This window comes from Phalacrocorax aristotelis, chromosome 1 (assembly GCF_949628215.1).
Source record: "Phalacrocorax aristotelis chromosome 1, bGulAri2.1, whole genome shotgun sequence".
Lineage (NCBI taxonomy): Eukaryota > Metazoa > Chordata > Aves > Suliformes > Phalacrocoracidae > Phalacrocorax > Phalacrocorax aristotelis.
Genome location: NC_134276.1, coordinates 143,748,757 through 143,767,214, shown reverse-complemented (window position 1 = coordinate 143,767,214; position 18,458 = coordinate 143,748,757). Strand labels below are relative to the sequence as shown.

The following is an 18,458-nucleotide window of genomic DNA, read 5'->3' as shown; positions in this document are numbered from 1 at the left end:
ATGGACTTAGAGTGCGTGTGAGCGTAGTGGCTGCTCTCAAAAACTCATTGTAATACTGATGGGAAAAACAGATGGTATCCTAAAAAAAGTGAGCCAATCACGTTAGCTGATGGTTTAGGCAAATGTAGTTTAACTACAGAAGGCTTTTTTTTTAAATTGGTCTTTACTGGTTGTTCTCCATTCAAATCTAAAAAATAAAAATCTTCCTAAGGAATATGGCGATGAATAGCGCAGTCGCAAATATACTCGCCCTGTTTCTTCAGAAGTGTTCTTCTCCCAGTTCCAGCCCCTATGAGGATTTCTACTGCATTTGCTGTGATTTCTTTTCCCTCTGGAGACTAGAGTGCATCTTCTGTACTCAGAATGACATGTTTGTTTGTTTCCTAGAAAGAGAATGTTTCAGTCTAGAGTCGTGAAGCTTGCATTTCTTACCAAAGTGGACTTTTGTTTTCTGCCCTCCCCGTAATTTTCTGTGGCAAATAATTAAAATGGCAGACTTGCTATAAATGGTGCTGTGGATTTTGGTTCTCTGGCTGTAGCACAATATCAGGAGAATATGAGCAACACTCCACCAAACAAGTACAGCTGTCTCTTTTTAAAATTAAACAAATGCAGCTGTCAATCTTTTTATTGCAGTTGAGTATTTTTCCTCAAAGATAAATGGGGTGTCTTTAGGAGAATAAAGCGCAGATATGTTCATGCTGTTTCAAACATGCGTTACAGCATTGTAAGGCTCGGCCAGAGTTGATTGTGGAAAAATCACACCACTTAATTGGTGTCGCTTCTTATGTTCGGCCCTTCCTCCAAATAATTTCTGCTAAAGCAAGTGCCGGAGCTGGCTGTCAGACACTCTGAGAGAAAAGAGCCTGAGGTTGAACTGAATCGTAGCACTGAGTCTGAAGAGGATTAGGAAAAGGGAACAATTCTTGTTGCGTACAAACTAAAGTTTTTAAACATTGAAATAATTATGTAGTTTACTGCTAAGAATCACTTAAAACTTGTGTTATTTTTGACCCCAAAATGTCATTCTCTGCCGCTTCAAATAGCAACATTACGAAGGATAAGTACAAGAAAGTTGCACGCTGTGGTGATCCCATGGCGTGATCATATAAACTTTATGGTTCAGAAATCTAGTGACAGCAACCTTGCTGAAAGGCATGGTGCTTCGGTGGGGTGATTTGTTGCCACCTTTAATGATGTGGTATGTCTAGCGAAGCAGTGGCATGTGCGCTGAGACCTGGGCTGCTTTATCTGCTTTGCCATGTCTTGCTGTTCGACCTCGGCCAAACTGCTCCTCCGCATTGTTTTACCTATTTAGGAAATGGGCCTAAAATAAGTGCGGTACCTCGGGGTGCTTAAGCAAAAGGCAGTTGAAAGGATGGAATGACTGTAAGTGCTTTGTTTTGTCAGATTATGATAAACTCTTGTATATGCCTTTTTTAAGCAAAAGGATAATAGTAATAAACTAAGACTTCAGTCCACGTGATCATATTGCGAGCACAGCTGGACCTAGTGATTTAAGGTGACTGCCCTTGTTCTCATTAGACTTGAGCCTATATATCTCTGTGAGCATGTTTTCCTAGGGCTGGACCCCTCCTCTGATTTTCATTGTTTTCTGTGGTATGCATACACGTGTGCAAAATATGGCATGGGTTATGAAATCTGTGTAACACAAACTGTAACCTCTATTTTTGAGGCTGTTTTAATCTTTCTTGGGTATCTAATGAGTTCTCAGGTAGCGAGAATGGTATTTTTCTTTAAATTGCTATGGATGTTAAGTATCACATAACGAATGAAATGTCAGCTTCATATTTCAAAGATATTGAGTTCAAATCATACTCGCTTTATTAAAATTGCCAGCAATTACTTTTCTATCAGTGCTGTTAAAGATCCATGAGTTAATGCTGTTGCCCCTTTGGTAAGGCAGAGTATTTTCTCCCACGTGTTTCACATGTTAAGAGTCCTTACAAGATTTTATCCATGTAATATTATTTTTCTTTATATTGCCTTATTAAGGAAGACAGCATCCAGTTGCCTAGAGCTAGAGGGCTGTCTCTGGGAAACCAAGGTGGTCAGAAAGCTGTATTCGGGCTGGGGACTGGGTACGTTTGTCAGTGCCTCCCCTCCGCCCCCAAGCTCTGGGCAGTCTGGGTTTGGCTTGAGTAAATGTTGGAATACCTGGCTTTAGGTCCATGGAAACCTGCGCACAGACAGGCAATGGTATATGTACTCTCACTATGCACTGTTGTGAGTTTGGCATGCTAATTCAGATTTAGCTCAAGAGCAAGACTAGTACAGGTTCCTTTGTAGTCTGGCGGTCTTAAAACTTGCATGTAAGACAGAAGTTGCATTTTCTTTTTTCAGATTCTGTCCAGAGTGGCACCGGGCAGGGAAGGTCTTTTGCACAGCTGCTGTGCAGCAGCAGAGGTGGTGGGATTCCTGGGAAAAATGGGAGCTAGGAGTTTGCCTGCCAGAGAGTAACTCCCCTGACACCAAGTGCATCCCGCCAGCCTTGGGGAAAGAGGAGAAACTGGGAGCAGGACTGCCTAACCTCTAGTGACAAAGGCCTGCTCTTGCCCACCCTAGCCCCTTCCCTAGGGAAGGAGAGGTACCTCCATGTTTAAGACTGCTCACCTAGCCACCCTTCCCAGAAAGAGTGTGAGACCAGGGCATCCACTCACCTGCTTGCACTGACTCACTGCTCTAGGGAGTGCTTAATGGGAGGGCTATGGGAGACGATTAATGAAAAGCTGGATCTTAACTTGTTGCTTGAAATAAACTGTTTTGGCCTGACTGGAAAGATAAGGCACAGATATGTTTGTATATGGTGTATCGTGCTACCTGCATACAAAAAAAAAAAAAAATAGTGCCTGTCTCTGAAATGCTTTGCGTGTAGAGGATGATGCATTTTTGGGAGGGAGGAAACAGATTAGTCATTTCTGTCCTGAAAAACAGTATTGAGGACCTCTCAGGTTACAGTCCTGCCAAAAGCGTTGCATGAGAAACACTGCTACGGCTACTTTCCTACAGAGTTTCATTTTGACTTTAACAGCAGAAATAGTTGTTCATGTCTACTGTGTTAGCTGCAAATTCTAATGCAGATAGAGAAGCTTAAAGTGAATAATAGTATATGGGTCGTACTACTGTCATGGAGTATAATTTAAAAGTCCGCCTCTTGAGAGTCTTAAAAAAAAAAAACAACCTCAATTACCTTGTTCCTATATTTCATTAGCTTAATCACAGTTCATTGTAACGGAATCTGTGTTTAAATTACCAGATTACATCAATCCCAAACTAAGACTACAGTGGCTGGGCATGTGACATGGACACTCCGCTCCAGAGCTTGCTGTGTGGCTGTATGGCAGAGCAGGGGCTGATCCAGGAGACCGGCTGCAGTCAGCTCTGTGATGTCTCATTGATCAAGTGATAACTGGTGGCATTAGGGCCGGGTTCAAACCACTCGTGACAGCTAGTTGCAGGCTACCGGAACGTCAGCATTCTCAAGTCCATATATTTCCTTTTTTGATCTCTTCCTCACTTATAAAATAAAAGACTGTTTTGAAGATGTTCCTGTATTAATAGAAGCTGTGATAAGTTTGCATGCTTAGGTAGCCGTAGGTGTAGACATAACCTGTTAGCCTTCACACTGGCCCTTTGTGCAGATGCAGTGTGCTCTATGTATGTAAATATATACCTACTTCTGTTATGGCTTGCCATTGGCTGTCTTGTAAAACAGATACAAATTCTTGATGATTGTTTTGAGATTGTAATATTTTATGGTCTGTCTGGGGCACCATTATATGGTCAGTGGGTCAGCACAGAATATTAATGAGAAGTAGCGGGCCAGTGAATGGGGCGTAGAGGCTCTTTGCTTTCTCTAGCCCCTGAATTGCAGTTTTCTGAAGGGGGGCCATAGAACACGGCACTGCTGGTGCTTGTTTGGGGCCATCTGCATTGTTTTCTCTGCCATTTTCATTAGTACGTCTTTGATAGAAGTACTAAAACCAAGCCAAACAAATGAAAACCAACTGGTATAATATGTTCTAGTCATACACGTTCTTAAAGAAAAGTTTGGTTTCAGAAGTTGTAAGTGATCCGCTGACAAGGCACATACCCCATGTGAGCATCAGTACAATAAGGGAAGCTGTGCTTTGGCAGCTCCTTGAATTGAGTGCTAAACTGCTCATCTACCTGGAAATACTTCATAAATCTGCATAAGACTCAATGTGGTCAACACGCAGCTGGGAAAAACGCAGTATGTTCTAGTGAATGCCGTACATAGCTGATACGGGGCACATTATGTGAACCCAACAGTTACTAATTTCCAAACGATAAGGTTTGCATGAATGAGGTAAGACTGAGTTCTGCCAGGTGCTGTATAAGCACAAACAATCTCTGTTTCAGAAAGCTTATGGACAACATACAAGACAAGAGGCAGCATGCAGGTGTTGAACTGTTCTTTGTCAACAGCCCAGGCAACCTGCTTTCCCCGTCAATGGTAGCACATCAAAACCAGCAGTTTGTTACGAGGATGCCTGTGTTCTGAAACATGCTGTCATTAGTTTTGAATTAACTCGTTCACCCTTTCATTTGTGAATTAATCCCTTCTAATGCAAGCAAACATCACAGCTGTGGTTGTCCAGGTATTGTTGATCTGCATCATACATAGGCTGAACACGGTAGACCTAGCTTAACGATCTCAGATGAGGACAGCTTTGTTTTAGACTAGTACTGAGCTCCAGGTGTGGTTGGTGAGCTGTGTAAGTATTACTTCTAAAAAACACTTTCTTTTATGTGGATCTTGGGTGCAGAGTTCATTATTTAGGACAGCGTGTTGATTTGGACCCCTAAGCTAAGATGGAAATAGTTCTTGGCAAGTGCCTCGCTTAATTCCTTAATTAACTTTTGGTCGAGATTGTTAGCTTTATTCCCCTCCCCCATTTTCTTTTTTTGCCTCGCTACTTTTCTTTTAAGTAGCGCATTCAATAGCAAAATGAATAGAAATTGCATGCTGATCGCTCCCCTAGTGGTACGTACTCTTGTTTACAATTTCAAGACTTCTTTGAACTTGGCTGTTTCTGACACAACAAGAACATTAGTAGCATTACCATGATTCCAAGCTGAAAGCTGAAAGGTTTTAAGATTAGCAAAACAGAGCAGTAAAACGCAACCTTTGTCCTGGGTTCTGTGGTATGTTTCTACTTCATTTTTCTTCTCCAGGATGTTATTGTTAATATGCTATGGCAAACAGCACTAGGTTTATTTTTCCTATAATAACGCTGATGCCTACTACAAACTATAAGTCTTCATGGATCAATGAACGATATTGTGGGTTGGCAAAAATTTCTGACTCCGTATCTTGGCACAGTAAACTTGTTTTTGAAGTACTTTGTTACAATAAACTTTAAATCTGTTTCTAGAGCATTGGCCAAGCATGTTGGTACACTGATAGATTTCCCTTCCTTCTCCCCCCACTCCCTATGCTTACCTCAAGTCATTTATTTATAAGGCATTCGGGGCAGGGCGGATTGCTGTTCCATTGCTGTGTGCCTTGTTTTGCTGACTTCCATCAGTCAAATCTTCACGTACACTTTCAGCTCTTGCTCCTAACTTGGAAGTGAACGTGGAGACTTTGGTCTCTTCTTTGGCCAGCTAACTACCACTAGTATGACCCATGAGACAAAGCAGCCAGCTTTCTAGGTGGCGCCTGTGCAGCTGGGTTTTTTGGTGGTTGTTCCTTTGCGTCATGAGCTAATTGTGAGAAAGTGAGATCAAAGGAACCATTTCCAACACAGTGGCTGTATCCTGGGGAGCTCTTTATAAGGCTGGTGTGATGGTATCAGATTTTAGGGGGCTGCATAGTGTGTTAATCACCACAGTGGAGCTTGTCTCCTACAAATTTGAGGTGGGGAGTCTGTGCAAGTGCTGTGGTTGGAGGCCAGAGGCAGATCACCAGCCTGAGATTAGGGTATTTGGGAAAAGTGCAGCCGTTGGGTGGGTGGCATAAGGAAACAAAATGGATCAAATGGGTTACCACTAATAACTATGTTCATTCCAACTCCCCCACTCCATAGTTGCATATATGACAGGTATTTTAGGTATTTATGTGCTGAAATAAATTGTCATTTGGATGATGATCTATCATGGAAGTTGATATATGTAATGCATTAAAATAACTAATGATGTTTTTAAGGTTAATGGCAATTGTGGAGCTGTTTGGAAATTCATCAGGACCACAGGCTTTAAAAGCAGTTGATCTTTCACATCTTTTTATAAACAGTGTTGTGTCTTTTAAGTGAAGTCACTTTCATGATAAGGGAAACTTCTGCAGTTGGAGAATGCTGTATCTCTTACTAGTCAGGAGTATTTAGAAAAAAATAAAAATTGTGGAAAACATCAAATGCTGTATTTTTGTAGCATTCAAAGCATACAAAGTAAGAGATCTCAGAGGAAAAAGACTGCTAAGCTGAATTTAAGCCTGTTTGGTAGCAGCGCAAAAGAAGTCATAGGCATAAGTTGTACTTCTCCCTACCCTAAAAGTAAACCATACTGTATTCGCTGTACAGCTAGCTGTCAATATAGAGGTCAGAAAACATCACAACAGTAATTAAAGGATTTGAGCTTCTTCCTGAAGGCTGTGTACCGCGGGGCGGGGGAACTTGTGAGCTGCTGTTACAGGTGAGGAGGCGGTGCAGGGAGCCCAGGTTGCTCGTTCACAATTCAGGGAGCCTTTTGCTGCCCTCGTCCATCTTTTTTTTTTTGGCTGCGTGAGCTGGCAAAACGCTGCTGTGACCCCGAGGCAGCTTTACCCAGCATCTGAACTAACTGGGGGGGGCACGAGGTGGTCAGCTAAGGCTCAGTCTGTCATTAGCAGTTGTGTGTATGTATGAAAGTATGTATGCAGTTGTGTGGCTGTATGAAAGATGTGGAACTCATTCTGTTCTTGTTTTCTTCCTCTAGAGGTGTATGTTTGACGTATGTATTTGCTAGATATCAGCATCATTAGGTCACTTGCTTCAATTTGAGTGACTTGAAATCTGAAGGGAGCCCCGGAGTTGTGCAGTTTCACTTAAGTGTGCAATGTAAATCAGTACTCGCTTGTTCAGGTACTGTTCTCTGTGGAGAGGATTTTCATCCGATAATTCACAGGTGAAATAAGTAATGCGTGGACGCTGTGCTGGGCTCAGTAAATGAAGGAGCATTTACTCTCAGACAAAATTGCGCTCGGCACAGTGGGCGGCAGCCCCGGTCGGTGGGAGGGCGCTGTTCCCACGCACGAACACCTCTGAGGTGACTCCGCGGGCAGCGCTCCTCTCCTGGCAGCAGCCCCTGCACCCCCAGCCTTGCACAAGCGCACCCCCCCTTCCCGGGCGAGCCCGGGGGCGGCCCCAGGGCCCCGCGCCTGCAGGGCCCCGCGGCCCCTCCCGGCGCTGTGTCTGTCCGGCAGCGCCCCCTGGCGGGCCGCCCGGCTGACGGCTGTGCTTGCCTTGCCTTGCAGGTCGCACCGGGAGGTACACGCTGATCGAGAAATGGCGGGACACGGAGAGGCACCTGGCGCCGCACGAGAACCCCATCGTCTCGCTGAACAAGTGGGGTCAGTACGCGAGCGACGTGCAGCTGATCCTGCGCCGCACCGGGCCTTCCCTGAGCGAGCGGCCGACTTCGGACAGCGTGGCTCGCATCCCGGAGAGGACTCTGTACCGGCAAAGCTTGCCTCCTCTGGCCAAGCTGAGGCCTCCCAGCGACAAATCCATGAAGAGGAGGGAGCCGAAAAGGAAATCCCTCACCTTCACCGGCGGGGCCAAAGGGTTGATGGACATCTTTGGGAAAAGCAAAGAATCCGAGTTCAAGCAAAAGGTGCTCAACAACTGTAAAACAACAGCGGATGAGTTGAAGAAATTGATCCACCTCCAGACGGAGAAACTTCAGTGCATTGAGAAGCAGCTGGAGTCCAACGAAGCCGAGATCCGCTACTGGGAACAAAAGTATAACTCCAGCCTGGAAGAAGAAATCCTCAAGCTGGAGCAGAAGATCAAAAGGAATGAAGTGGAGATTGAAGAGGAAGAGTTCTGGGAAAATGAGCTGCAGATTGAACAGGAGAACGAAAAACAGCTGAAGGAGCAACTGCAGGAGATGAGGCAGAGGATCTTGGAGTGTGAGAGCAAGCTGAAGGACTACATGTCTCAGATCCACAACATGGAAAGTGGCCTTGAAGCGGAGAAGTTGCAGCGGGAAGTTCAGGAGTCCCAAGTGAATGAAGAAGAGGTGAAGGAAAAGATCGAGAAGGTGAAGGGTGAAATCGATATTCAGGGCCAGCAGAGTCTGAGATTGGAAAACGGCATTAAAGCTGTAGAAAGGTCTTTGGGCCAAGCGACCAAACGGTTACAGGTAAGAATGTCCTTTTTATCCATAGCAAAGAAAAGCCAAAGAGCTGAGTGTAACAAATTCCTCTTCACGGATTTGGAGCCTGTAAAAGAAAACACAAGAAAGTTTCCGCAGTGAATTTGGGTAAAAGGAAGAAAGTGTTGTTTTTATTTTCAAACTGCATTTCAGATTTTTGGGGTTTTTTTGAGAGCAGACAATTTTCACTTTACCTGTGTGTATTTTATTCATAGAAAAGAAAGAAAACAGTAGTTAGTTCGTTGTCGAGATAAACCAGCAGATGTGTTGGTGGATGCATTCCTGGCCGTTCAGAAGGCCTGCGTGGCCTGCAGGGTTAGCGCCGAGTGCCACATCACCTTTCATTTATTTACCTGCTGGCTCAGTTTCTTTCCCATCGGTTACAGCTTTGGTTTGCTACCATTCCCTGAGTGCCTGGTGACCTCTGAGAAATCACTTGAAGTGTGTCTTCACTGTGCAGTGGTCCATGACAGAGAAACACCAAGCTAGTATCAGCCAAACGAGCTGAGGGCAGTGTGGCTGCACCCATGGCAACGCATCCAGCCACCTCGCCCTGCTGAGAGGGGGTGTTCGCTAGCTCCAGCGAGGTGCTGCTGTGCTAGTGGGTCTGGGCTCTCTTACACCTCAGGCAAATAATATCTCCTGCGTGAACAGTAGCACATTTAGGGCTAGCAGGGGATTGTTGCACTGGTGGGGGCTAATCAGGACCATAGTGCGCTTGGCCTAACACCTTTAAAAGTGTTAGTCTTCAAACCCTTGTTGATTTGAGGTTAGATATTTGAGAATTTCTAGAGGTCCTAGATCTTGGCAGCTCAGGGCTTCATGTTGTTAAATTTCACAGAAATTTGCACCATCACAGCCTTTTCTGAGGCTAAACTTCTGATTCTTGCTGAGTTTGTCTGCCGCCAAAATAGAGGAATTAAAAAGAACAGTCCAAAAAGCAGCAACTGGATAGATGATGTAGAGCTAAAAAAATTGTTAGCTTACGGACCTTTTGTTTTAAAGAATGGCATCTCCCTTTTCCTCTCTGACTTGCTGGTGTTCAGGTTTTTATTCTCTCAACAGTATTTATTTCTCTAGGTATTTGTGGCACATGCGTCAAAAGAGAATCCAGTCTCTGGTTCCTTGCTAAAGTTAATGATATCACTTGGAACTTGATAAAGCATGAAAGAATAAGTAAAAATGGAAATCCAGCTGCCGACTGGATTAGGTGAAGGGAAGATTGTGGCTCCTGGGATTTTAATGTGCTTAATTGTTCTAAGCCTAAAGGTATGCTCATCTGGAAGTCCAGGAGAAAATAAACTCAGCTCTGTATTATAAAGTTTTACAGGGAGGAAATAAAGAAATATTTTCTTGCATGCTAAAAGTTAAATAGTCATAGAACCACTGATGTGAACCTAGGAAAGTTGAGCATGGGTATTTTTATAGGCATTTCAGTAAGGAAGGAAAGAAAATTTCAATTCACTAGATTTCAAGTGGTAAGAACAGGAAGGTGGCATTTTTTTAGTAGCATGTGGGAAATTTCTAGTAATTTATCCTACCTCTTATCTTTCATTCCTTCTGTCTAGCCACCTCAATAACATCACTTTCCAAGAATATGAGGCTACATTCAGTTAATCAGATGGAGCACTCTGCTCTCCCTGTTTCTAGAGAAAGATTTTTCAATTAAAAAAAAAAAACAACACCACCACAAACCACAAAACAAAACCCCAAATCCCACCCTTCTTCAGGCAAAAGATGTCACTGAAGTTTCACAATTAGATACTAAATTTAAGACTCTAAACCTGTAGGATTTGGGGTGATATTTTCATGAATCAGGTTTTTTAAAAAAAACTTAATTACCTTCAGTGGTAACTGTTACAATCTCATAAAACATGGAGCTGTAGAGTTAACATTGTAAGTAAAGACAGTTGAGAATTTCCTGTGTCCCAAGTGCCCAGTTGCAGAGTCTAATAGGCATGAAATAAATTGAAGAATTTTTCTGTAGAATTGGGTTAAAATTTGGAGGCAGCCTGGTTTCCATTTCTCAGTCTGGTTTCTCTGAAAGCTTGTAGCCCAGGAATGGAAACCCAGGTCTAGCACGGGAGGCTGAGACCAACCACATGATACATATTGACGGAACAGGTCAAACACACACATCAATGACAAAGCAATCGGCATTTAAAAGGTCCTAATTTAGACACCAGATCAGTTGTGTTGGTTTTCCTACTAACTGTTGAATTCGGCCTCAGCTGTGACCTTACTGCAAGTTCAGAATGAATGAGGGCTGTCCTGTCGGGGACTGTTCCTAGAACAAAACTATTCTCCCCCAATCCTTGTGTGAGTTCATGTATAATCCTGCTTACACAAGACAATTAGGGAAAAGAAGGTTGACCCAACCTCCCTCTCTTGCCAGAATGAAGATGGAGCAGTATGCACTGCATGGAAATGCCCACAAAGGTGCTGCCTGGCATCTGGGTAGCTGCCCGTCCACTCTGCGGCCAAATAGGTGAAGCCCAGGCTGGCTGTGGAAGAGTAACATGTGCAGCTGTCTGCTAATGACGCTGAATCAGGGTGGGGGGGCAGGGGGAATAACTGTAGTCTAAGACTGTCATAATCTATCAAAGTTGTAGGTTTTGTATATCATGCTAGAATTACAGAGCACTGGGGAAGACCCTAAACGATCATCATCTGTGCTTGTGGGTGAACCAGCCAGGATTTAGCCTCATTGTACAAAACACAGTACGCTTGCAGAGAGAGAGTTCTGACCATAAAAATTTCTACTCTAAATAGAAAACACAAGAATGAGAAGGGAATTACTCTCCTTTTAGGAACAAAAGAACTAAGTGACCTGTCCAAGTCATGCCGGGCACTTTTGGCCGAGCTAAGATTTGGTGCCAGGCTGATGCTCAGCTGATGTGTTTTTTCCAGTGTGCTCACTATTACCTTTATTTGCTCACATTTGTTGTGCCAAAATTTGTCTCAGGTGGTATGAGAAACACCTGCTAGTCATCCAAGAAGCAATACAAACAGACCAGTAGTAGCCTCTAATAAGTAATAACGAGTGTTGATTTGCTTTCTAAATTACAAGAGTAAAACTTTCAACTCTTCCACTTACATTTGAATTTAGAAATCAGAGGCTTTCTCATCAAAAGAAGTGTTTGTTGCCCAGTTGCAAATAGAGTTTGAAATGCTGCTTTATGCTCGCTGCTGCTCAGCAGATGTCTTATCTTTCCTGGCAGGACAGGGAACAAGAACTGGAGCAACTGACAAAGGAGCTACGACAGGTCAATCTCCAACAGTTCATCCAGCAAACGGGAACAAAGGTCACGGTGCTGCCAGCGGACCCCGTTGAGGTGGAGGCCCCGCATGTGGAGCTTGAGAGAGGTGCAGCCCTCAGTGCTCTTGGTGGGTGGGAGAAGGGGGTGGCAATGCGTTTATCTGCTGTGTTAACACAAGTGCTCGTACATCAAGTGAATGCTCTGTTAGCGAAGAAGTTAGCAAAATATTAAGAAAGCAGTGTCAAATATTTCTTTTCATTCCAAGGGTTTAGCAAGCTATAAAAAAAGTGTGGTATGTAGATAACGTCTCTACCACTGTGCCTGGACACACGTTTGTCCCATCCAGTAACCCATTAGATCAGTAGCTTTCCAGTGACCACCATGGCTGCAGGCATGTAAGCTGGCACGCAGCATGATTGCATGTCTGACATTGCTGTTCATCTGGGTTCTTCCTCTTCTGGGGGGATGTGTTGTCAAAGTAGGAAAAGGAATGTGTCTGGATCTCTAGAAATCCCAGACAGCAGCCGCACGGGAATAGGAGCTAATCCAGCTGGGCTGCCAGCCATCCAGAAGTCCTGCACAGATGGCTGTTGCAGCATGTGCAAATCGGCTTTGCCCCTAGTGAGATCAGTGCATTCTGCAGTGCCCGCATCTGAATTCAGAATTTCCTAGAGAGCACAGAATTTCCATGGGAGCACTTAGAACGTGTGTCACAACTGGCACAAGCAGAAACTCCTTTGCTGTGGTTCAGCCTCTGCTGTGCTGCGCTTTGCCCAGCGCTCTGCTTGCAAGGGGCCTGCTTCTCTCAGCATTCTCCATAGCTGGTTCTGTCCCTCCTCTCAGAAAACTTCCTAACCAAAAGGCATCGGGAGGGTAGGGAGGTGGAGCAAGAGGAAAAGACAACCGGGCCTTAAATGTCAGCATTTGTATGAAGCTTCTCTGAAGTGGGCAGGAAGCTGAAGCTTTGAGTTACCTTTAGGTACAAGCTCTTTCTGCATATTACTGTATCAATGTATTGCGTGTATCCGTGTGCATGTTCCTTGTGGGAGGGTAATTATATTGAGTAGGTGCATCTTTCTGCTTTGAAATGAGTAGGAGGTGTGCACCTCATATCACACCGCTTCCTCGTCAGGCATTTGAATTTTTTGTTGTACATGGTGTTAGCTTTTCTATACTGCACTAAGCACGCGCTGCACTAAGCAGGAAGAAGAGAGGTGTTCTACAGGCATCACTTGTGATGATGACTTTTCTAACTGCCCTTTTTCTTGTGCAGAGCCAACATTTCAGTCTGGGTCACTGAAGCGCCCTGGCTCATCGAGACAACTCCCCAGTAACCTTCGGATTCTACAGAATCCCCTGTCGTCTGGTTTCAACCCAGAGGGCATTTATGTATGACAGTACATTCCTCTTCTGGAGAGGACCTAGCAAGGTACCCTGGACAAGATACACTTTTATTTTATTCTGCCAATGATGAATGGAAGAAGATTTTGGGTTTTTTTTCTGGTTAAGCCACCATATTTTTTTCTTCTTCTTCCTCCAACACACCACTTGGAGCCATACCCTGTGCACTGATGCTAAAGAGACAGAGGAACTGTCTCCATTTGTAATCGGCAAGGACGAACTTGCTGTCAACACAGCTAGAGCGCAAAAACCTTCATTTGTTTTTGCTACTAAAGAAGTGTTTGGGAAAGTATTGTTCCGTGTATAGGCATAAATAAAAGACTGAGGGTGAAGGAAACCATGTATGCAACTTACCTGAGGTTTAATTTATTCCCTTTAATCAATGGACGTGTGAATGTTGACCTTTTATATTTTTTATTTTTAACTTGTGAATAATCACATATGGCTGTATGTCAGTCTGACAAGGTGACTTTAATTTGCGTGTACAACCCTCAGCCATCCGATCAAGAACAACAACTCACAGTGCAGAGTCCTGTGAAGTGCTGAACCATCAAAATGGTTTCTCACCACTGACTTTGTTAATTTCTATTGTGGGTCATAATATGTCATGTTCCATCCATTGCTACCCTTGAAGGTGTGAAAAGTGAGCTTGTGGGATTTACTTGCTGTTGAATCTGCCTTGAATGAAGCACCTAGTGTTCAAAAGATTTATGGAATTTGAACCTTGGCTTGGTAAAAATATTTCCAGCATATGATTGAGGATGCACTAGTTAGATGATATTTTATTATATAGAATGTATATTTGAAATATTTTGCCACATTGTATATGCCTTTTGAGAAAAGAACAATGTAAGAAGTTGTCTTCATATATCTTACCAAAAGAGAGTAAGAGGCTTTCACTGTGTGTGATTTTGTACTTTATTTTTTCCACTAGCCATTACAGTGTTCTTGTTTTGCAGTAAATCTTGCTGTTGGAGGAGAAAAAAAACAAAAAACAAACCACAAAACAAATGAGCATTCTCTTCCAGCCTTCCAAAATTCACTCAAGTTTTGTGGAGGGAAGAAACCTGGCAGAGTCCCGTGAAGTCAATAGCAGAGCTTCTCCTGTCTTGAGTGGGGCCAGGATTTCATGCCAGGTCCCCAGTGTTAAATGGTAGACCTTATTTCCTTTGAAAGAAGTCAGTTACAGAATATAAAGCTTACAAACAGAAAATTCACACATTTGGTAGCCACTTTTTTAAAAAAAAAAGTGAAAAGAGAACATTATCGTACCTTGACGTCACCCTAATGCAATCAGAGCTAAGCAAGGATTAGTCGAAATGGCTTCCATGGCGAAAGTGAAACACTACCAAGTAGCATGTTGGTTACAGGCCTTGAGATGAGATTGCTAAAGTTGACACCAAGTTTGTAGAGAAAGTGACTGGCATCAGTGGGATGCTCTGTGCACGTCAGGAGGCTGGCCTCATGGATGAATTAAAGAAGGGATGGGCCTTACCTAGTTGCATTTGGATTTCCTGTTCTAACAGCAGTTCATACTGTCACCCCCACCTTTGAGATCCCCTTGGCATGAGAGGGGTCACTGTGCTTTCGCTGCAGTACTGGTTACCTGAACTTCAGTCAGTGGCAAAACGACAGAGTTCCTGATGCCTTTGGTGTAGGGTCAGGGTTTTACCACTGGTAGGAAACTCCAAGCTTTTTGCCATAGAAAAATACTTAAGAATTCTTAACTCCTGGCATCCTCTTGTGCTGATTTAATGATGTGCAGATAAACTGAAGTTTCCTTTTCTGAAAAAGGAGCTTCCTGACAAATGGAAGTTTTATAAGATATAGTAGAAGATGAAGGACTCTTGAGTGTTTAGCGCATTTTTCCCTTTCAACTTATTAATGGCATCATATATTCTAAAAATGATGCTGTATTTAGACTAACAGCAACAGATAAGGCTGTGAATATATAAAGGACATTTCCAAATGGATTCTGTATTTTTATTGTTTAACTTATCAGGTTGGGGTTTTTTTGGTTATTGTTGGGTTTTTTGTTTCAGTTTGGGGTTGGTTTTTTTTTTGTTTTTTTCCCCCTTGTGAGCAAACTGGAGAGTGAGATGTTCCTACCTGAGGGATCTTAGCAGTGCTCACAGATTTTACTGTTAGTTTATCACAATTCTGTGCTCATGTTTACTGTGCCCATAACTTTGTATTTAAAAAAAAAAAGTATGTGTGTATATATATTAAAAAAAGTGTAAAAGTGTAAAATATACATAGTTTGGGGACAATATCTGTCCAAGGTACTTGAGCATATATGCCTTACATTCTGGGTTCAATTTACAGAAATAAAATGACCCTCTTCAGTGGATATCTTGCATCTTCAGCACCTCTTGATGTTAGAGAACTGAGGCACTCAGCACCTTGCAAAGTCTGGCCCAAATTATGCTGCATGGGGGTGGGTGGGAAACACAAGGAAAAGCCTGTTGCAATTTCAGTCTTGTACTGAGGGGAAGTATTTTTAAGGCAGATCAGCATAGTTACCCAGTTAGTGTTTTTATCATACTTTGACTGGTCCATCTCCCACAGATGTCAGTTTGAGCTGAATTGGGCTCTTGCTTCATAAAAACTGCTTTCTTTCTCTGCCAGGTTATTCTTTAAGATGGAGGGAGGAGGAAAAGGATTAAAAGGAAGGGGAAGAGCAGCTTTGGAGGGCTTGAGGTGTGGCTTTGCAATAGAATCAAGGAAGGAATTTGCCATTTAAGGTAAAAAATAGCATCTGCTGATTGCAGCAGCTGTTTGACAGAAGGGCCAGCCTGGAGCCGGCTCAGGCCACTGCATCATTGTTGAGCGGACCCTCCTTGTCAGGGCTTTAGCATATGTCAAGGTGATCTGAAAAACGTTTACAGCTTCAGCCACTGTTGTGGCAAAGGAGAGGCTTTGGTATCCAAACCTGTCATTTGTGAGACACTGACAAATTCCCCTGCCCCCACCGTACTCCTCTCGCTTACTGAGTTTCACCCAGGTTAAAGTTCTGTAGCATTTTCACCCTCTCTGTAAATAAACCAAAATAAATGGCATGCCCTTGCATTAAATGTGAATTGAACAATGTATTACAGTTATAAAAATTCCTCACATTATGGTGTTAAGAGTTTTGCTTCCGATCAACTGCAGAACCTCAATCTTTCTTTACAAATGTAGTAAAATTCATTTTCAGAAGTGTTTCAAACCTACTAATGGGGCATTAGCAGAAAGGAAGCTACACTTACTAATTTTAACAAGTGCCATGTTATTTACTGGCCAGCATGATAAAAAATGGGTTTTTTTGCCTGCGTTAAGTAGTTGAGTACACAAGCACTGTTTTCCAGTGCACAGGGAATTTATACGGAGAACTCCTGTAATTTATTACTAATGGAAATTAACTGTGTTCCCTTTCTCATCCATGAGGATACAGTTTATTTTTGCCAGTGATGCTATGTTGTTAGGGAAAAAGGGCAGGGCGGGTTGACCGTTTGAGAAGCCAGTAGGTTAAGGTTAAGGCAAACATTCTGAATGCCCGAGGAACGGAGAATCCCAAGTCCCACTCTGAAAAGTCAGCCAGGAACCTGCCTCCCGTTATCTTTCAGTGGGACTTAGGTTCCCAAGTGCCTGAATTGCTTCTGGAAACGGTATGTTAGCTTTGAGATTACGTGCTTTCTTAAACCCTAGCAAGTTGGAAGGAAGTTCTGGAAGATGACAGCTACAGCTAGCATTAGCAATATGCAAACATGCTTTCGTGGTGAGGTAAGAGGGGAAAGATCCTTTAGTGAAATAAAAATCTCCTCTTGGGGCAATAATTGCCTTGTTTTTAGCGTGAAGAGTATTGCATTATTTTAGTGAACTGTGATCATATGAGTACGAGCAAAATACCTGATCATGTAATTTTTAGTGAGTTATCTTGAAGCATATAAATTCCTGATGTGCATTAACTTGAGTAAATTGGGCCTTAATTATCCATGTAAATAACAAAACTGTATTCAGCTATTTTTTTCCAGAAAATAGTCTCTAATGGTCTGTACTGTATTAAAATAAGTGTCAAAGTGTTACTTTTGTATTACACCTTTTTTTTTTAAGAACATTGAAACATGCATGTTTATTCTATTTGCTACAGTATTTTAATGTTTTGGATGAAGGCCATCAGTTGTATGGAGATGACAAAACAATCATTCTGTCTATTTATTCAGTATTGCTGCTTAAAGTTTTCAAAATAAAGCTTTCAATGCCAATATAGTGACTGATTGAAAGCTGTTCTAGCTCTCTTCAGATGCTTGTTTCTTTCCTATGTTTATAGAAAACTAATTAAGTGAAACTTGGTATGTAAACTGTTATACCAGCAAAGAATTATTGCAATAATATTGTGGGGAGGGGTTAGGGATGTGTGTAATATATAAATAAATGTATGTATGCAGTGAACGCGTTTTGGTCACAACTAAACGGAGTGCTGAAGAATGTTTGAATCCTTTGTGGTCTTGCAAGCAACTTACACGTGCAACCAGATACTGGTTGGTGCTTCCTGCCAGTGTGTGCGGTGCTTGTGAGGGGCAGAAGAAGCAGAGCTGGTCACAACAGATCAACTCGGAGCCCTTTGAACCAAATGGGATTTAAGCACATTCTTGAGTATTCCATAGATGTGTTTCTGAATTGGGCCTAAAAGCATGTTTTGATACAAAAATCTTTCAGTTGCAGCAAGGATGCCTTGTTTCAAGCATAGCTGGTACCTCTGAAAATTTGAGTAGTTCTGAGATGGATCAAGAGTGCCTGCTCTATTTGTAAAGGGTATCAAAATGCTGAGAACATTCACCCTCACGATCACCCTGTGAAACTACTAACGAGGGGTTCTGACTGGAAGATTTGAGTTGCTGATGATTTAACCTAGAGAAGCAACACAAACTAACTGTGAAAACACAAGTGAGCATTCTATCACTGCTCTGCTTCAATGCAAGATGAAAATCTGTATTATATGTAACTATATTTTTTGTCATTTAAAAAGCTTCTATTTTTTATTATTCTCATGAATGGTTGACAAAAGATATTGGATATGCTCCCATACAATAAATTCCCCTCTGAAACTTTGGGTCTTTACAGTTCATGGTTTGCTGGAATTGCAGTGTACATCTCGCGTACATCTCGTGATACAGCTACTGGGGCTCTGTGTTGAAGAACACCGAGCCTGAAAGCAGGCCAAGGTAATGCTCGGTGTGCCTAGAGCTCAAACGCTTCCAGAAGTGGCCCTGTGTCGAGCATTAGGACACAATGGACACTCCTAAATGACAGTTTACTTGGAGGTGTGGGACATACAGTTGGTTGGTGTGGGGACTCTGTGGAAGAAAAGAGAGGTCCTCTACTGCGAAGTGTGCACATGCTGCGTTTTAATTGGAT

The 18,458-nt window shown here is 42.8% G+C and overlaps 1 protein-coding gene across 4 annotated transcripts in view; it reads left to right on the top strand.

Annotated features, from left to right (window-relative positions):
• Positions 1-18,153, top strand: part of RASSF8 (Ras association domain family member 8) — a 90,056-nt gene extending 71,903 nt beyond the window's left edge. For 3 of the 4 annotated variants that reach the window (XM_075113685.1, XM_075113668.1, XM_075113675.1), the window contains 3 exons: positions 7,499-8,388; positions 11,622-11,787; positions 12,934-18,153. In XM_075113685.1, the coding sequence (XP_074969786.1) occupies positions 7,499-8,388; positions 11,622-11,787; positions 12,934-13,055 (1,178 nt within the window). In that variant the 3' untranslated portion in view covers positions 13,056-18,153. The remainder of the gene's footprint in view (positions 1-7,498; positions 8,389-11,621; positions 11,788-12,933) is intronic. The other variant, XM_075113692.1, reaches the window with a different exon arrangement.
• The last annotated feature ends 305 nt before the right edge of the window (positions 18,154-18,458 follow it).